Raw genomic sequence first — 12,557 nt, 5'->3', positions numbered from 1 at the left:
CGGGGAGAGGGTCGAATATTGGAGACTCCCAGGGCAAAAACTATGCCCAATTACTCTTCTTTTTCCTAGGAGTGCCCGATGAGTCGGAAAATATCAATTCACTACACTGGCGGCGGAAAAATCTATCTGACTTGAAGGCAAATTTTTCCTCCAAGCCAGAAGAGAAACCCCCTCTTCACTGCTAGTTTGGAATAAATTGAATGTAGAATTTAATAAAAGTGAAGAGAAAGAAGCTTTTCTTCGGAAACGGCTCTCTTCAGAGTTGAATTTTGAGTTATTTAGTGAATATTGTGGTGCTATAATTTGGAAAAGGCCTAAATTGTTATTCTAGACCAGGCCATAATACTACTACTACTACTAAGTGAGGCTCTGCCTTAAGTATGCACATTGCTCATTCAAAATAGCGCGTCAGAGTAGGGATCGAATAGCTGAAATACTATGATAAACCAGTGTGTTACGTACCAGCTGTATCAGAAAATGTATGAACCGGAGGAATGGCATGCTAAAGAAGAAAGTTTTCTAACTCCCCGGCTATTTCCTGCCAACATTCAGTCAGGCTGTTATACTCGGTACGCAGCAGTAATCCCATCTATCGGAGTTGAGAGGCAGCATAAGAGACAAAGAACATTACAATAAACAATGATCAATGTAATGTTATTGTTGATCAGTGTAATGCACTTTCGGTATTATAGTATTTTACATTTCGTTTTCGTTTTCTTCCGACTCTGAAATACGGTAAAACTGAATGAAAGATAAATGATCGGAAATTGTATTCTCTATAACTTTTATATAGTACTTTTCGATAGGACCAATAACATTAGTATTTAAAAATTACATTTTAGGCACCTTCCCCTAAACTACAATTTTATCCAGGATGAATAAAATTGTTTATAGCTTAGACTGTAGTTTCTTATTCCCCGACTCTACATACCGATTTTCATTAAATTCTGTTTACCCATTTTATCGTGGCTCGGCGTTGATATGGACTTAGGAACAGAAATACAAATTCATGAATATCTGTGTTATCATAGCCGGTACGGTAAAAATGTATAAGACATAAATGGTCGGAAATTTAATTCTCTATAAATTATCTGTAGTATTTATCGATACGACAATTAATAATATAATTATTTGAGAATTGCATTTAGGCCTTCCCCTAAAGTACCATTTCACTCAGTGTAAATAAAATTACTGATAGCTTAAATTATAGTGGCTCATTCTTCGACTTTGCATACCAATTTTCAATGAAATAGGACCACTAATAACGTAAATATTTAAAAATTAAATTTTAGACCTTCCCCTAAACTACCATATCATTCAGCTGGAACAAAATTATTCAAAGGCTAGATTGTAACGATGTATTCCTCTACTTTTCATACCAATTTTTATTAAGATAGGACTACTAAACACATAAATATTTGAAAATTAAATTTTAGGCCTTCCCCTAAACTACCATTTCTATCAGCCTGAGTAAAGTTATTTATACTTTAGATTGTAGCCACTTATTCCCCGACTTTGTATACCGATTTTCATTAAATTCTCTTTGGCCGTTTTCTAGTGATGCGTGTACATACATACATACAGACAGATAGACAGACAGACAGACAGACAGAAATTACGGAAAAGTAAAAAGTGCATCTCCTGGTTACTGTGGACATGACAGATACAGACATACCATTCTTTTCAAATTCTGAGCCATGTACAGACAAAACTCTTATTTTATTATATATATATAGATTAGATATATTACAAATGTCATCCAACACTGGGACAATGGTTGCTAGGGTGTGATGCTACTAACCATTTAGTGTTACATACCACTAAATCTAATTCATCTTAAAAAGTTGATAAATGCCTGATATCCTGCGAATAAAATCATGTCCTCACTATCAATATCCCCAGTATCACTACAGCAGAAAGAATAAAGGAAATTAAATGCGACGCTCTCGTCTTTCAGGTTGACCTGCATAAAATTAAAGCGTTTTACATGGAAGATTTTGGCTTTTCCCTGGCAGCCCTGCAGGTGGACATCGAAGTGAAGGATCGTCTACGTCAGGCTGCCAAGTACCTACAAGAGCAGTTCTCCATACCTGTACAAAAGGTAATTACTTTAATTAATTATGTAATTCATTTGACGCGTTGTCAAATGACCTGAGAACTTTCGAAGTTAATTAACTTGCATTTATTATTGAATACCATTAAGAACACATAATCACTTCTTTATCTTTATGAAGTCCGGCTCTATGGCTAAATGGTTAGCGTGCTAGCCTTTGGTCCATAGGGTCCCGGGTTCGATTCCCGGTCGGGTCGGGGATTTTAACCTTCATTGGTTAATTCCAGTGGCTCGGGGGTTGGGTGTTTGTGCTGTCCCCAACATCCCTGCAACTCACACACTACACATAACACTATCCTCCACCACAATAACACGCAGTTACCTACACATGGCAGATGCTGCCCACCCTCATCGGAGGGTCTACCCTACAAGGGCTGCACTCGGTTAGGAATAGCCACATTATATTATTATTATTATTATTATTATTATTATTATTATTATTATTATTATTATTATTATTATTATTATTATATTTACGGTCTTCTTAGTTTAGCCCTAACATCCCCACGTTTTACGCAGTCTGTCTCCAAGTTATAAGAGTTCCTTCAATCTTAAAGTGTAACACTCGTTTGATTTTCCATTCTTATACCATATCATACCCATGTCTTGATGCTGCCTTTTATTTTCTTGTCCTAAACATACCTTTCAACTCTAGATTTCTTCTTCTTGTCCGGTATCTTCTCTCCCATTTTGGACAATATACTTTATGTAAAATCTTTCATTATGCAACTGTTAGGTTCTTCAATTTGTTGAAACGAATTTAGGATAATAAAATTTATAAAATATCTAAAAAATAAAACATGTAACTACAGATTATATCAGTGGTGGCCGGTGATTGTTCTATAAGTAGTTCCAGAAAATTCAAAATTTTAAACAAATCTTCGAAAGTTGCAAGCACCTATACTGTAAGTGACATGAAATCACATTATTAAACTGTGGTATTGTACAAGACCGTTCTTTTAATGAGGAGTCGATTGAAACGAATTTGGACATTGAGAAACTACTATAAATATCTACTTATCCACGTGCTTTTTTTCTTTTATTCTTATATTCCCAAATATTGGACAATTAATAACTCTCAGAAAAAATGAAGAATATATTATGCATAATGTTGAGACTACTCACTAGAAGCATTTGTTCCAAAACCTCGAAGGACACCTTCAAATTAACTAATAAGAAACGGCACTAAAAATAACACGTACCGGTACTTGTCTCAAGTAGGAATTAGTAAGCATGGCTATCGCCAAACACCTGGTCACAATTTCAGTTGCCACGAAGCTGAATCAATAAAATGACTTACTTTTAACAAACATATAAATACATTTGGAAGGGATATCCGCTGCACTCAAAGGGGTGTAAGTGAAAAAATATGAAAATTTGAGATAAGTGACCCAGAGCATAATAGACATATCAAACTGCTTATTGGCAAAGGGATAGAAGTTTACTCATAGATCTGTGTTGCTTTCGGGTGAGGTTTCTAAAAACTGTTTAAGAAAAATTATATTACCTTTCAAGGCAAATTATACTTGTGCACTTACACCTCTATGGTGCCAAACTGTTATTTATATACAAGCGTATCGGTATAACACTACGGTAATATGACCTGGCAAATCAGAATGCATTATCGAAAAGTATGGCTGCTGTGATTTGTAGTAAATATGACAGTTGATAAGCAACTGTGTATGTATAGATGGAGGGAAAAATTGTTTGAATTATGTCAACATATGGTCAATACATTCGTTTGAATAATTTTTGCAATTTGTTTGAATTGCCTCAACATGTGGTCAATAAGTTCGCTTGGAAATGTTTGATAGATTTCCAAGTTCTTTGAAATGTTTTAAGAAAAGACTAGATAAAACAATGGGGAATCTGCCAACTGGGCTACAGCACTAAATGCAGATCAGTGATCATTGACTTGATGAAATCCTTCATAATTTAATAATTATATTAAAATGTGTAAAGCAACACCCCTAATCCCCATTATTTTTGCAAGAAAGCTTGAAAATTCCGACAACTTGTAAAAACCCACAGGTTATGTAATTGTAAATGTGGTCTAATAAAAGCACTGACATGAATTCCTCGAAGTATAGACAGTCTTAAATGCAGATCGGTGGTGATTGACCTCATAGAATCCTTCATAATTCATCAGTTAAATTATGATAAGTAAAAGAACATTCCTAATCCTCATTATTTCTGCTAACAAAGCTTTAAAAGTCTAACACCTTATACAAACTATCAGTTACGTAATTGTAAAGGGGGACTAATAAAAGTACTGACTCGGATTTCTGAGTAACTTAACCTGAAAACATTCCATAATTATTAACAAGGACTAATAAAATCACTGCCTCGATTTTTTTAGTAACTTAACCTGAAATCATTCATAGTACCTTAAACGCAAAAATGGCATTATTGTATTTCGTATTAGTGTTTTAAATATTACTTTGATCAACTTAATTCTATTTTAGGTTAAAAGAAAAACTCGTAGTGTATATGGCATAAGTAGGCTGGATTCGATCCGTTGCTTACGCTATTATACAAGGCTGGGAAATGAGCAATGAGAATTAGGGTCACCGTACTTAGTTTTCAGTTCTACCGCTAGGATCGCCTTTCTTAGACACAAGTTTGGAATGTCTTCTTATGTTCTGCATGGATCTTGTGACAAGTGCTTGTGAAAATTCTCCATTGTATAGCTAATTATGATACGGAGAAACCACGTGTTCTGAATGTTGCTTATGATCCATTTTTGTTGTAGTGCAAATAATCATGAATTTGATGCCATGATTGAAACGGTTCAAGAAAATTTGTGGTTTCATTGAAGCTGTTCCTGTCACCGATTTATTCTGGGCTTACTTTCTCCAAACTTCTTAGGCCAGCAGTAGTGTCTGTCGAGAATATTACTTCAGCCCTTGCAACATTAATCTCTTCCAAATTTGTAGAATATACTACTGTACTAGTTACTTTCCGCACAGGTTTCACTACCAATCGTTTTTGCAGGTTATACAGCTTTTTCACGTGTTCTGCAGTTACCACGTTACCATTTACTTTAAAATTCCTGCTCATTCCTTAAATTTTTAATATATGGCTAGGGTCAAAACTCAAATATATAGGCCTGCTGTAATCTAATGGGTGCTGAATTACATAGGTATGTACAAGCTCTGCCTCCTTTCCACACAAGGAGTGAAACATGGCCGCATTCACTTAACAATTCAGACGACTTGGAATCCACAGTCTTCAACAACCTGTAAAGCCTCGCATCTTAATTTGGCTAGTTGATCTCCTGTCGGGCTGTGTGAAAAATGATATGACACAGGAATCCTGTAGTGTGTTTAAAGATCGTTGAACAGAATGCAGGGCAATTTATTAGCAAGTTTGTTTTCAATACCGACAGCATCTCTCTCCGCATCAGTCATTCCAAGAAGCATATCCAAATTCCTGTCATAGACCAGCCTTGATTTTATTGCCATGTAATCTATGGTGAGAGAAACTTCTTCTTCATTATCGTGCTGTAAGGATTTCTTTTCTGCAATCAGACGAGCTCGTACCAAGGAAGTAATTCGTGACTCTCTCTGGAATGGCCGATGTAAATTTTTAAAGCTGTTTGGTGTAGTAGGTGCAAAATATTAAGACATCTTAGAAACCTCTAGCCTGTGGATGACCAGTTGAACAGTAATACGTAAACCTTTATTGTATTCTCTCTGAATTTACACTTTTGTTTACAAAAAGCTTGAATCTGCTCAATCAGGAGATTTGCTTTCAAATCACCTTGTTCAGCTATTCCTGTAATTTTATTTAGTCGACTATCAAGTAAATGTTAATTTTTTCATTCTTGAGTTGATGCATCCTTTCTTTTGAAGTGTTTCTGCTTCTTACAAGTGCTCTTTGTTTCCTACATTTTTTGACTATTATTTTCAGTTTCCAACCTGCTGTAATGCAATAGGGTTTAAGTTTAATAGAACACTGTGTGTCTGTGGTTTTGTATAATGTTTCACTGATAATTACACGAGGAGGGTCATTCTCTTCACTGGCTGTAGATATGGTTGGTTCCACACGAAGTTCAATTGTCTTGTAGAGTTTTGCTTCATTTCCCAATTATGTAGCCTTTCTCTTATGTGGTCTTCCTGTATGTGATCGTGTTTGTTTGTGTCCGGGAAAAACTTGAAATTCGGATGGAATGACGTTCAGAAGTAAGATTTTTAGTGCTGTGCTTATACTCTAATTGGAATCCTTAAAATGCCTACTGCAAACACTGGAATGTACACCAGGTTTCCACAGAGATCCCAGTCTATTTCCTTGACGAGAAATTGCCAATCACATTATTTTTAAGTGCCTCGTCTTTCGGAAATCTGTGCAATTAAATACCACATCTTTTTGAGGCCTTTGATTTACAGTAAGGAACACTACAGTACACCATGTTTTTTAAGTTTATCCGAAATTTATCGACCAATAGCACTGCTTAGTTGCATATTCAAGCTTCTTAAACGTATCCTCTTAACCAGAATAGTTCCATTCATTGAAGCTGTTACTCCTCCTGAACAAGCTGGATTGAGACATGGACGGAGCTGCTCCGATCAAGTTCTTGCCCTAACTATACATATCGAAGCTGGTTTTCAAGGACAACTAAGATCAACAGCTGCTTTCATCGATTTGACAGGTACATATGACACTGTTTGGCGACAGGGACTGATCTACAAACTACTGCAATTTGTACCAAGTCGAGAAATCGTAAATCTAATATATAGCAAGCTTAGCGAAAGACAATTCGAAGTATTTCTAGGCAACACTACAAGCCTCAAACGAAAACTAAATAACGGTCTACCACAGGGATCTGTTTTATCACCATTGCTATTCAATTTGTACATTCATGATTGACCAACCACAACATCAAATAAGTTCATATGCTGATGACATCGCACTGGTAGCACAGAGCAATAACTTTGAAGACGGTGAACAAATTCTTACGGAGGACCTCAAGAAGATGTCAACTTTCTTTAAGACGTGGAGATTGATCCCCAGCACAACAAAAACTGAAGTCTCTTGTTTCCATCTAGTGAATCGTGCTGCAAACTACAACCTAAGAGTTCTGCTCAATGGACGAAAGTTGAGGTACAATCCTTTCCCAAAATATCTTGGAGTCACTTTCGATAGAACCCTGAATTTCAAAGAGCACATCACTAAGCTTTCTCATAAAGTCGCCGCAAGAAACAACAAACTGCATAAGCTCTGTGGTACCTCCTGGGGAGCCTCTGCTGATTGTCTACGCTTAACTGGCATCGACCTTGTCTACTCGGCTGCTGAGTACTGTGCTCCTGTCTGGTTGGAAAGTGTACATGTGAAGTAAGTGGACACTAAATTGAACGATACAATGCGTTGCATTCCTGGTACCATCAAATCAACTCCATATCACTGGTTACCTGTGCTGAGTCACATCACTCCACCTCACTCAAGGCGGAAGCAAGTTCTACTAAGGGAAGCCAAGAAAATCTTTGTATCACCCTCTTTGCCACTGCACCAAGAATTCTGTCATCCCGTCACTGCAGCGACTGCAATCAATCACTGCAGGGCAACTCATTGCAGATGGATTTGACCTAAATTAAAGTTGGAAGCATGACTGGTCAACAAAAACATTGGGAACAAGTGTCCACCATCTTGATCCCACAAAGAAGCCTACCGAGGAATCTCTGGTGCCGTATCAACAGGTTAAGGACTGGACACGGTTGTTGCAATTACTTGAGGTACAAGTGGGGTTGGATCAGTTCACAAATGTGTGATTGTAACCTGGAAGAACAGACGATTGAGCACCTGGTCCAACGCTGTCCTCTTCATTCGTACCCTGGCACTCCTGACGAATTGTTCGCTCTCACACCCGGTTTAACTGAATGGCTGAGAAGGATAGACTTTAAAGTTTGATTTTGCCTTGTATATATAAATATATATTGTATAAAATCACCATACGATTAAATAAATAATTACGTAAATACGTCATTCATTTCAGTCACTAAATTATAATCACCCGCACTAGCACAAGAAAACTCATAAAGTACAAAAATACGTCTTGAGATGCTCGTGAATGTTTGAATGAGTACTTCGTCCGCGCAATTTTATGACTAAGAAGCGCGCACCTAGTGGCAAAACGATGCATTTCACGAACCCGAGCGGGAACCAGTTTCACGAACAGCGAGGCCTTGTATTTCCCAGCCTTGCGTAATAGCGTAAGCAACGATTCGATCATAGAAGCCCTCATCAGCTGTTCAACGTAAACAAACTAGTTTTCACCATCGTCAAAGCGAGAGGATTATGGGAATAACAGCGGTTCTACACACTCACACATACTGCGAGAATGCGTTGTGATTGGCCAGGTCGTATTATCGTAGTGTTATACCGAGATGAGGTCGTATTATCGTAGTGTTATACCGAGACGCTTCTTTCGGGTATATCGCCTAAGCAGTATCTAGTAGCTTGACCATGATAGCCACCAATGGTCCGTACTGACTTAATTACTATAGTTAATTATGTCAAGGTCCGCCTTGTCAATACAATTCAAAAATGTATTATATATCTAAACGATCAAATACATAAGTACACTTAAGTATATGTTTCGAGAATGTAAAATTCTCTCCTTCAGCTTATGAATGTGATTTTAATCCACTTTATACACCTTTAATGGGAAAGATCAATCATCATTTATTCTATTTTGAGGTAGGCAGAGATTATTGCTGATAGAAATGAAATACTTTAACATACGCTTCATAAAAGCCGATTACATATTTTATTTAGATATTAAGAAATGTTTGTTTTTATCGACATAAGCAGCAGATAGCCCTGATCAAGGCCGAGATTTTCAAGAGACTAACGTATCTGTTCATCCGAAGAAAGTGAAATTAAAGGAAAAAGAACAAGGAAAATGGTACTTGTGAGATGACTTGGATCAGAAAGAGTTCAAAGAAACTTCGAGGTATGGGAAAAGCGTATGTAGGGAAAAACGGATTGGAGAAGAAAGAAAATATGTCCAACCATACGAACATAATTGTAGATATGAAGGAAAAGTATTTCTGAAGAAGGGAGGAAAGGCATTTTAAAATACATTTGGGAATTAGGGTCGTGGGATCTCCAGACATAATTCATTTATGCATGTATGGAATTTAGTCAGCACAAAAAAGTCCAACTATGCACTTGCGCATTAAAGGTGTGAGCGTTGTTCTGAAACTGGAAGATATAATACTGTGCAATTGTTTTTTAATTCTAGACGTAAGCCAAAAACGATATGACAATGTACTGAAGTGTAGTCGATATGCAGGTGTATCCCCGAGAGATAAGAGAGGAAGACACATGCTGTACTTCATAATAAGATCACTGAAAGTAACGTCCGAAAGGTGAAACAACATGTTGAATCTTTTCCTAGTTACACGAGTCATTACCCTCGTCATAAGAATCCAAAGACGAGACACCTTTGTGGCAATCTCAATATTCATAAGATGCATGAACTTTACTTGGAGCTTTGTAAGAAGAATCAAATACAAAATCCCGTTAAAGAGCTACAATCTAAGTTCTAAGTACCCCCGCACCGACACATGTCCCACTTGTGACGTACTTAGGAATGAAGTCATAAGTAATGACGACCCTCAGGTTATTGAATTAAGCAAGGTAAACAGACAACTTACATTTGCGACGAGCTGAGAAAGCAATATCAGATAAAAGTGATACAAAACAGCTGGCAAAAGAAAACCCTACAACAGTTGAAGCGATATGATTTGATCTGGAAAAAATATCACCTACCCCATTCTTAAATTTTAGTCAAGTCTATTACATGAGATAGTTGTGGACATACAATTTCAACATCTATCAATTTGCTGACCAGGCCATGTTTATGCGGCGTGAAAGTGAGGACTCAAGGGGCTCACAAAATCTGGTAAAGTATATGAAACAAATTTCTGCCTCTGTGAAGCATCTCACCGATGGTTTTTAGCGATAATTCTCAGGTCCAGAACAAAAACGAAAATATCTTTTAAGTTCTGGAAGTATATAATTACGAATACATATTTAGAAACAGAACGTAAGTTCCTGATTTCTGGCCATTCCTACATAGAATACGACCACGATTTTGTCGTAATTGAAAAGACGAAGAAACATCATCAGTGTATGTTTATACCAGACTAGCTTCCCGCTCCGGCTTTGCTCGGTCTAACGATTACAAAGGCTCCACATTTTCTGAAGTCCCTCACCTTATAAAATAGCACATATAGTGTCAAATTATATTGTACATACTTCAAAATGATGTGTCACAGAGTCATGTAAAAATAATTGAAGTAGGAACGATATAAGAGAGAGAGGATCAAAACATGCTGACGCAATGAACTGCGACAACACAGAATAAAGCTCCTAATCATACATTAATGTGTATGACGAATGAAAGTTACTGAAATGTGAAGCTGTAAGAGAACAGATGACATAATTGTTTATAGCGAAATAAATAACATTGAGGATCGTTCAGAATTACAAAGGGACCTTGAGAGTATCCAACACTGGGTTGAAGAAAATAATATGAAGGTCAGTGGAGGCAAATCAACTGTTACAACATTTACAAACAGGAGCTTTAAAACTGAATTTTAATATACTTTGGATGAGGTAGTTATCCCAAAAGATGGCAAGTGCAAATACTTAGGTGTGAGATTTGAAAGTAATTTGCACTGGAAGGGTCATGTTGATGACATTGTTAGGAAAGCATACAGATTGTTACATGTCATAATGAGGCTACTTAAAGGATGCAAGAAAGAATTAAAAGAAACTTAAGTATCGTTCGTCCATTATTGGAATATGCAAACAGTGTTTGGGATCCTCACCAAGAATACCTAATAAAAGAAATAGATAGTATGCAGAGGAAAGCAGCAAGATTTGTAACAGGGGATTTCAGGAGAAAAAGTAGTGTATCAGGAATGTTAGAGGAACTTGGGTTGGAAACTTTAAGTAAGAGAAGGGAGAAAACTAGACTTATAGGATTATATAGAGCCTATACAGGAGAAGAAGCATGGGCAGATATCCGTGAGGGGCTTCAGTTGGAAAATAATTATATCGGCAGAACTGACCACAAGTATAAACTTAGAAGGAATTTTAGCAGAAGCGATTGGGGTAAATTTTCATTCATTGGGAAGGGTGTGAAGGAGTGGAACAATTTACCAGGGGGTAGTGTTTGTTCCTTTTCCAAAATCTATACAGATATACAAGAAGAGAATAAACAGCAACAGAGAAAATAAATGAAATGTTAGAGGGCATTCAACCAGTGCAGGTTATTGTAAATAAAAAAATGTGTGTGAAGAAATTAATTCCATCCCCTGGTCTATGGCCCTGGAACCGCTACAGTAGCTGTGAAGGCCCTTCAGGAACTCTGAAAAGTGGTGGCAAAAGGGGCTCTGGTTAAGACGCAGCAGGTCGTTATGCTACTTAGGTTCCAAAATGGGTAAAAAATAAATAGGTAAATAAATGCAATGTAAATTTTAATCTTATACCAGTTGTATAGTATTATTTGAAGTAATTCCACATACTGTATATGAGTTGACTATGTTCGTAAGTACATGAGATATTATAAGTAGAATTTTTTAAACAATATAAATTTATTAAGGATGAGCTGTGTGTTTAATAGAAGAATTTGTCAGTGTAAATTGTATAATATTGTATTCTAGGAAAATTTTCTGCTTCTCTTCTTAATTTAAAATTTAGTGCTTGACAATAATGTATTTTAGTGTACCATTTGCCACCGAGGTAGACATCTCATTTGCAAATAAAGAGATTTTTTATTTTTATTTTATTTTGAACACAGAAACGCGTCTGATCGCATAGCTGTAATGAGAGATCTACTCGCAGAAGCACGTCAGATCGTATTGCTGTAAGTGAGACAACTGTTGGCTTCTCATATAATGGCAATGATGTGCGACAACATACAATAAAGCTCCTATTAACGCACATTACTTCTAGGGAAGTAATTTATAAATTTTGCTGAAGTTTCTTTGACTGTGATGTTTGGTATAAGATTTTATTTGATGTTACATGAAGAGGGCCATGGCCTAGGCTAAAACCAGGTTTGGTTGAGACTATTCTTTCTATTTCTCTGCCTTGTAAAGCAACACTATGGTGCTATTCACGATCATTTTCGCGATCATAGTACGGAAATGTGGATCCAGTAAGCATAGGAGTATCTCGGCAGATTATATCTGTCTATGAGATTTAAATTTTGTAAACAGAATCTCTTGTAAATGGCGAAACAACACATCGGTGCCATTCGAAATCATTATGCTGGTATGTGGATGAAACAATCATAAATATCTCGTCAGATTAATGCTGTTTATGAGTTTAAAATATTTAGATCTGAACAGAATCTCTTGCAAATATCGAAAGCAACACTTTACGGCTGTGTATATTGGGTATTCAGCCCAAAGGCTGGTTTGATCCTCTA

General features: G+C 36.7%; 1 protein-coding gene across 2 annotated transcripts in view; it reads left to right on the top strand.

Annotated features, from left to right (window-relative positions):
• Nucleotides 1–12,557, top strand: part of LOC136858301 (fatty-acid amide hydrolase 2-B) — a 366,694-nt gene that overhangs the window by 290,049 nt on the left and 64,088 nt on the right. For both annotated transcript variants that reach the window (XM_067137740.2, XM_067137741.2), the window contains exon 7: nucleotides 1,958–2,101. In XM_067137740.2, coding sequence (XP_066993841.2) covers nucleotides 1,958–2,101 — 144 coding nt within the window. The remainder of the gene's footprint in view (nucleotides 1–1,957; nucleotides 2,102–12,557) is intronic.

The sequence above is a fragment of the Anabrus simplex genome, chromosome 1 (genome assembly GCF_040414725.1).
Source record: "Anabrus simplex isolate iqAnaSimp1 chromosome 1, ASM4041472v1, whole genome shotgun sequence".
NCBI lineage: Eukaryota > Metazoa > Arthropoda > Insecta > Orthoptera > Tettigoniidae > Anabrus > Anabrus simplex.
Note: the sequence above shows the minus strand (reverse complement) of the source record. Positions and strands in the feature narration are given on the sequence as shown.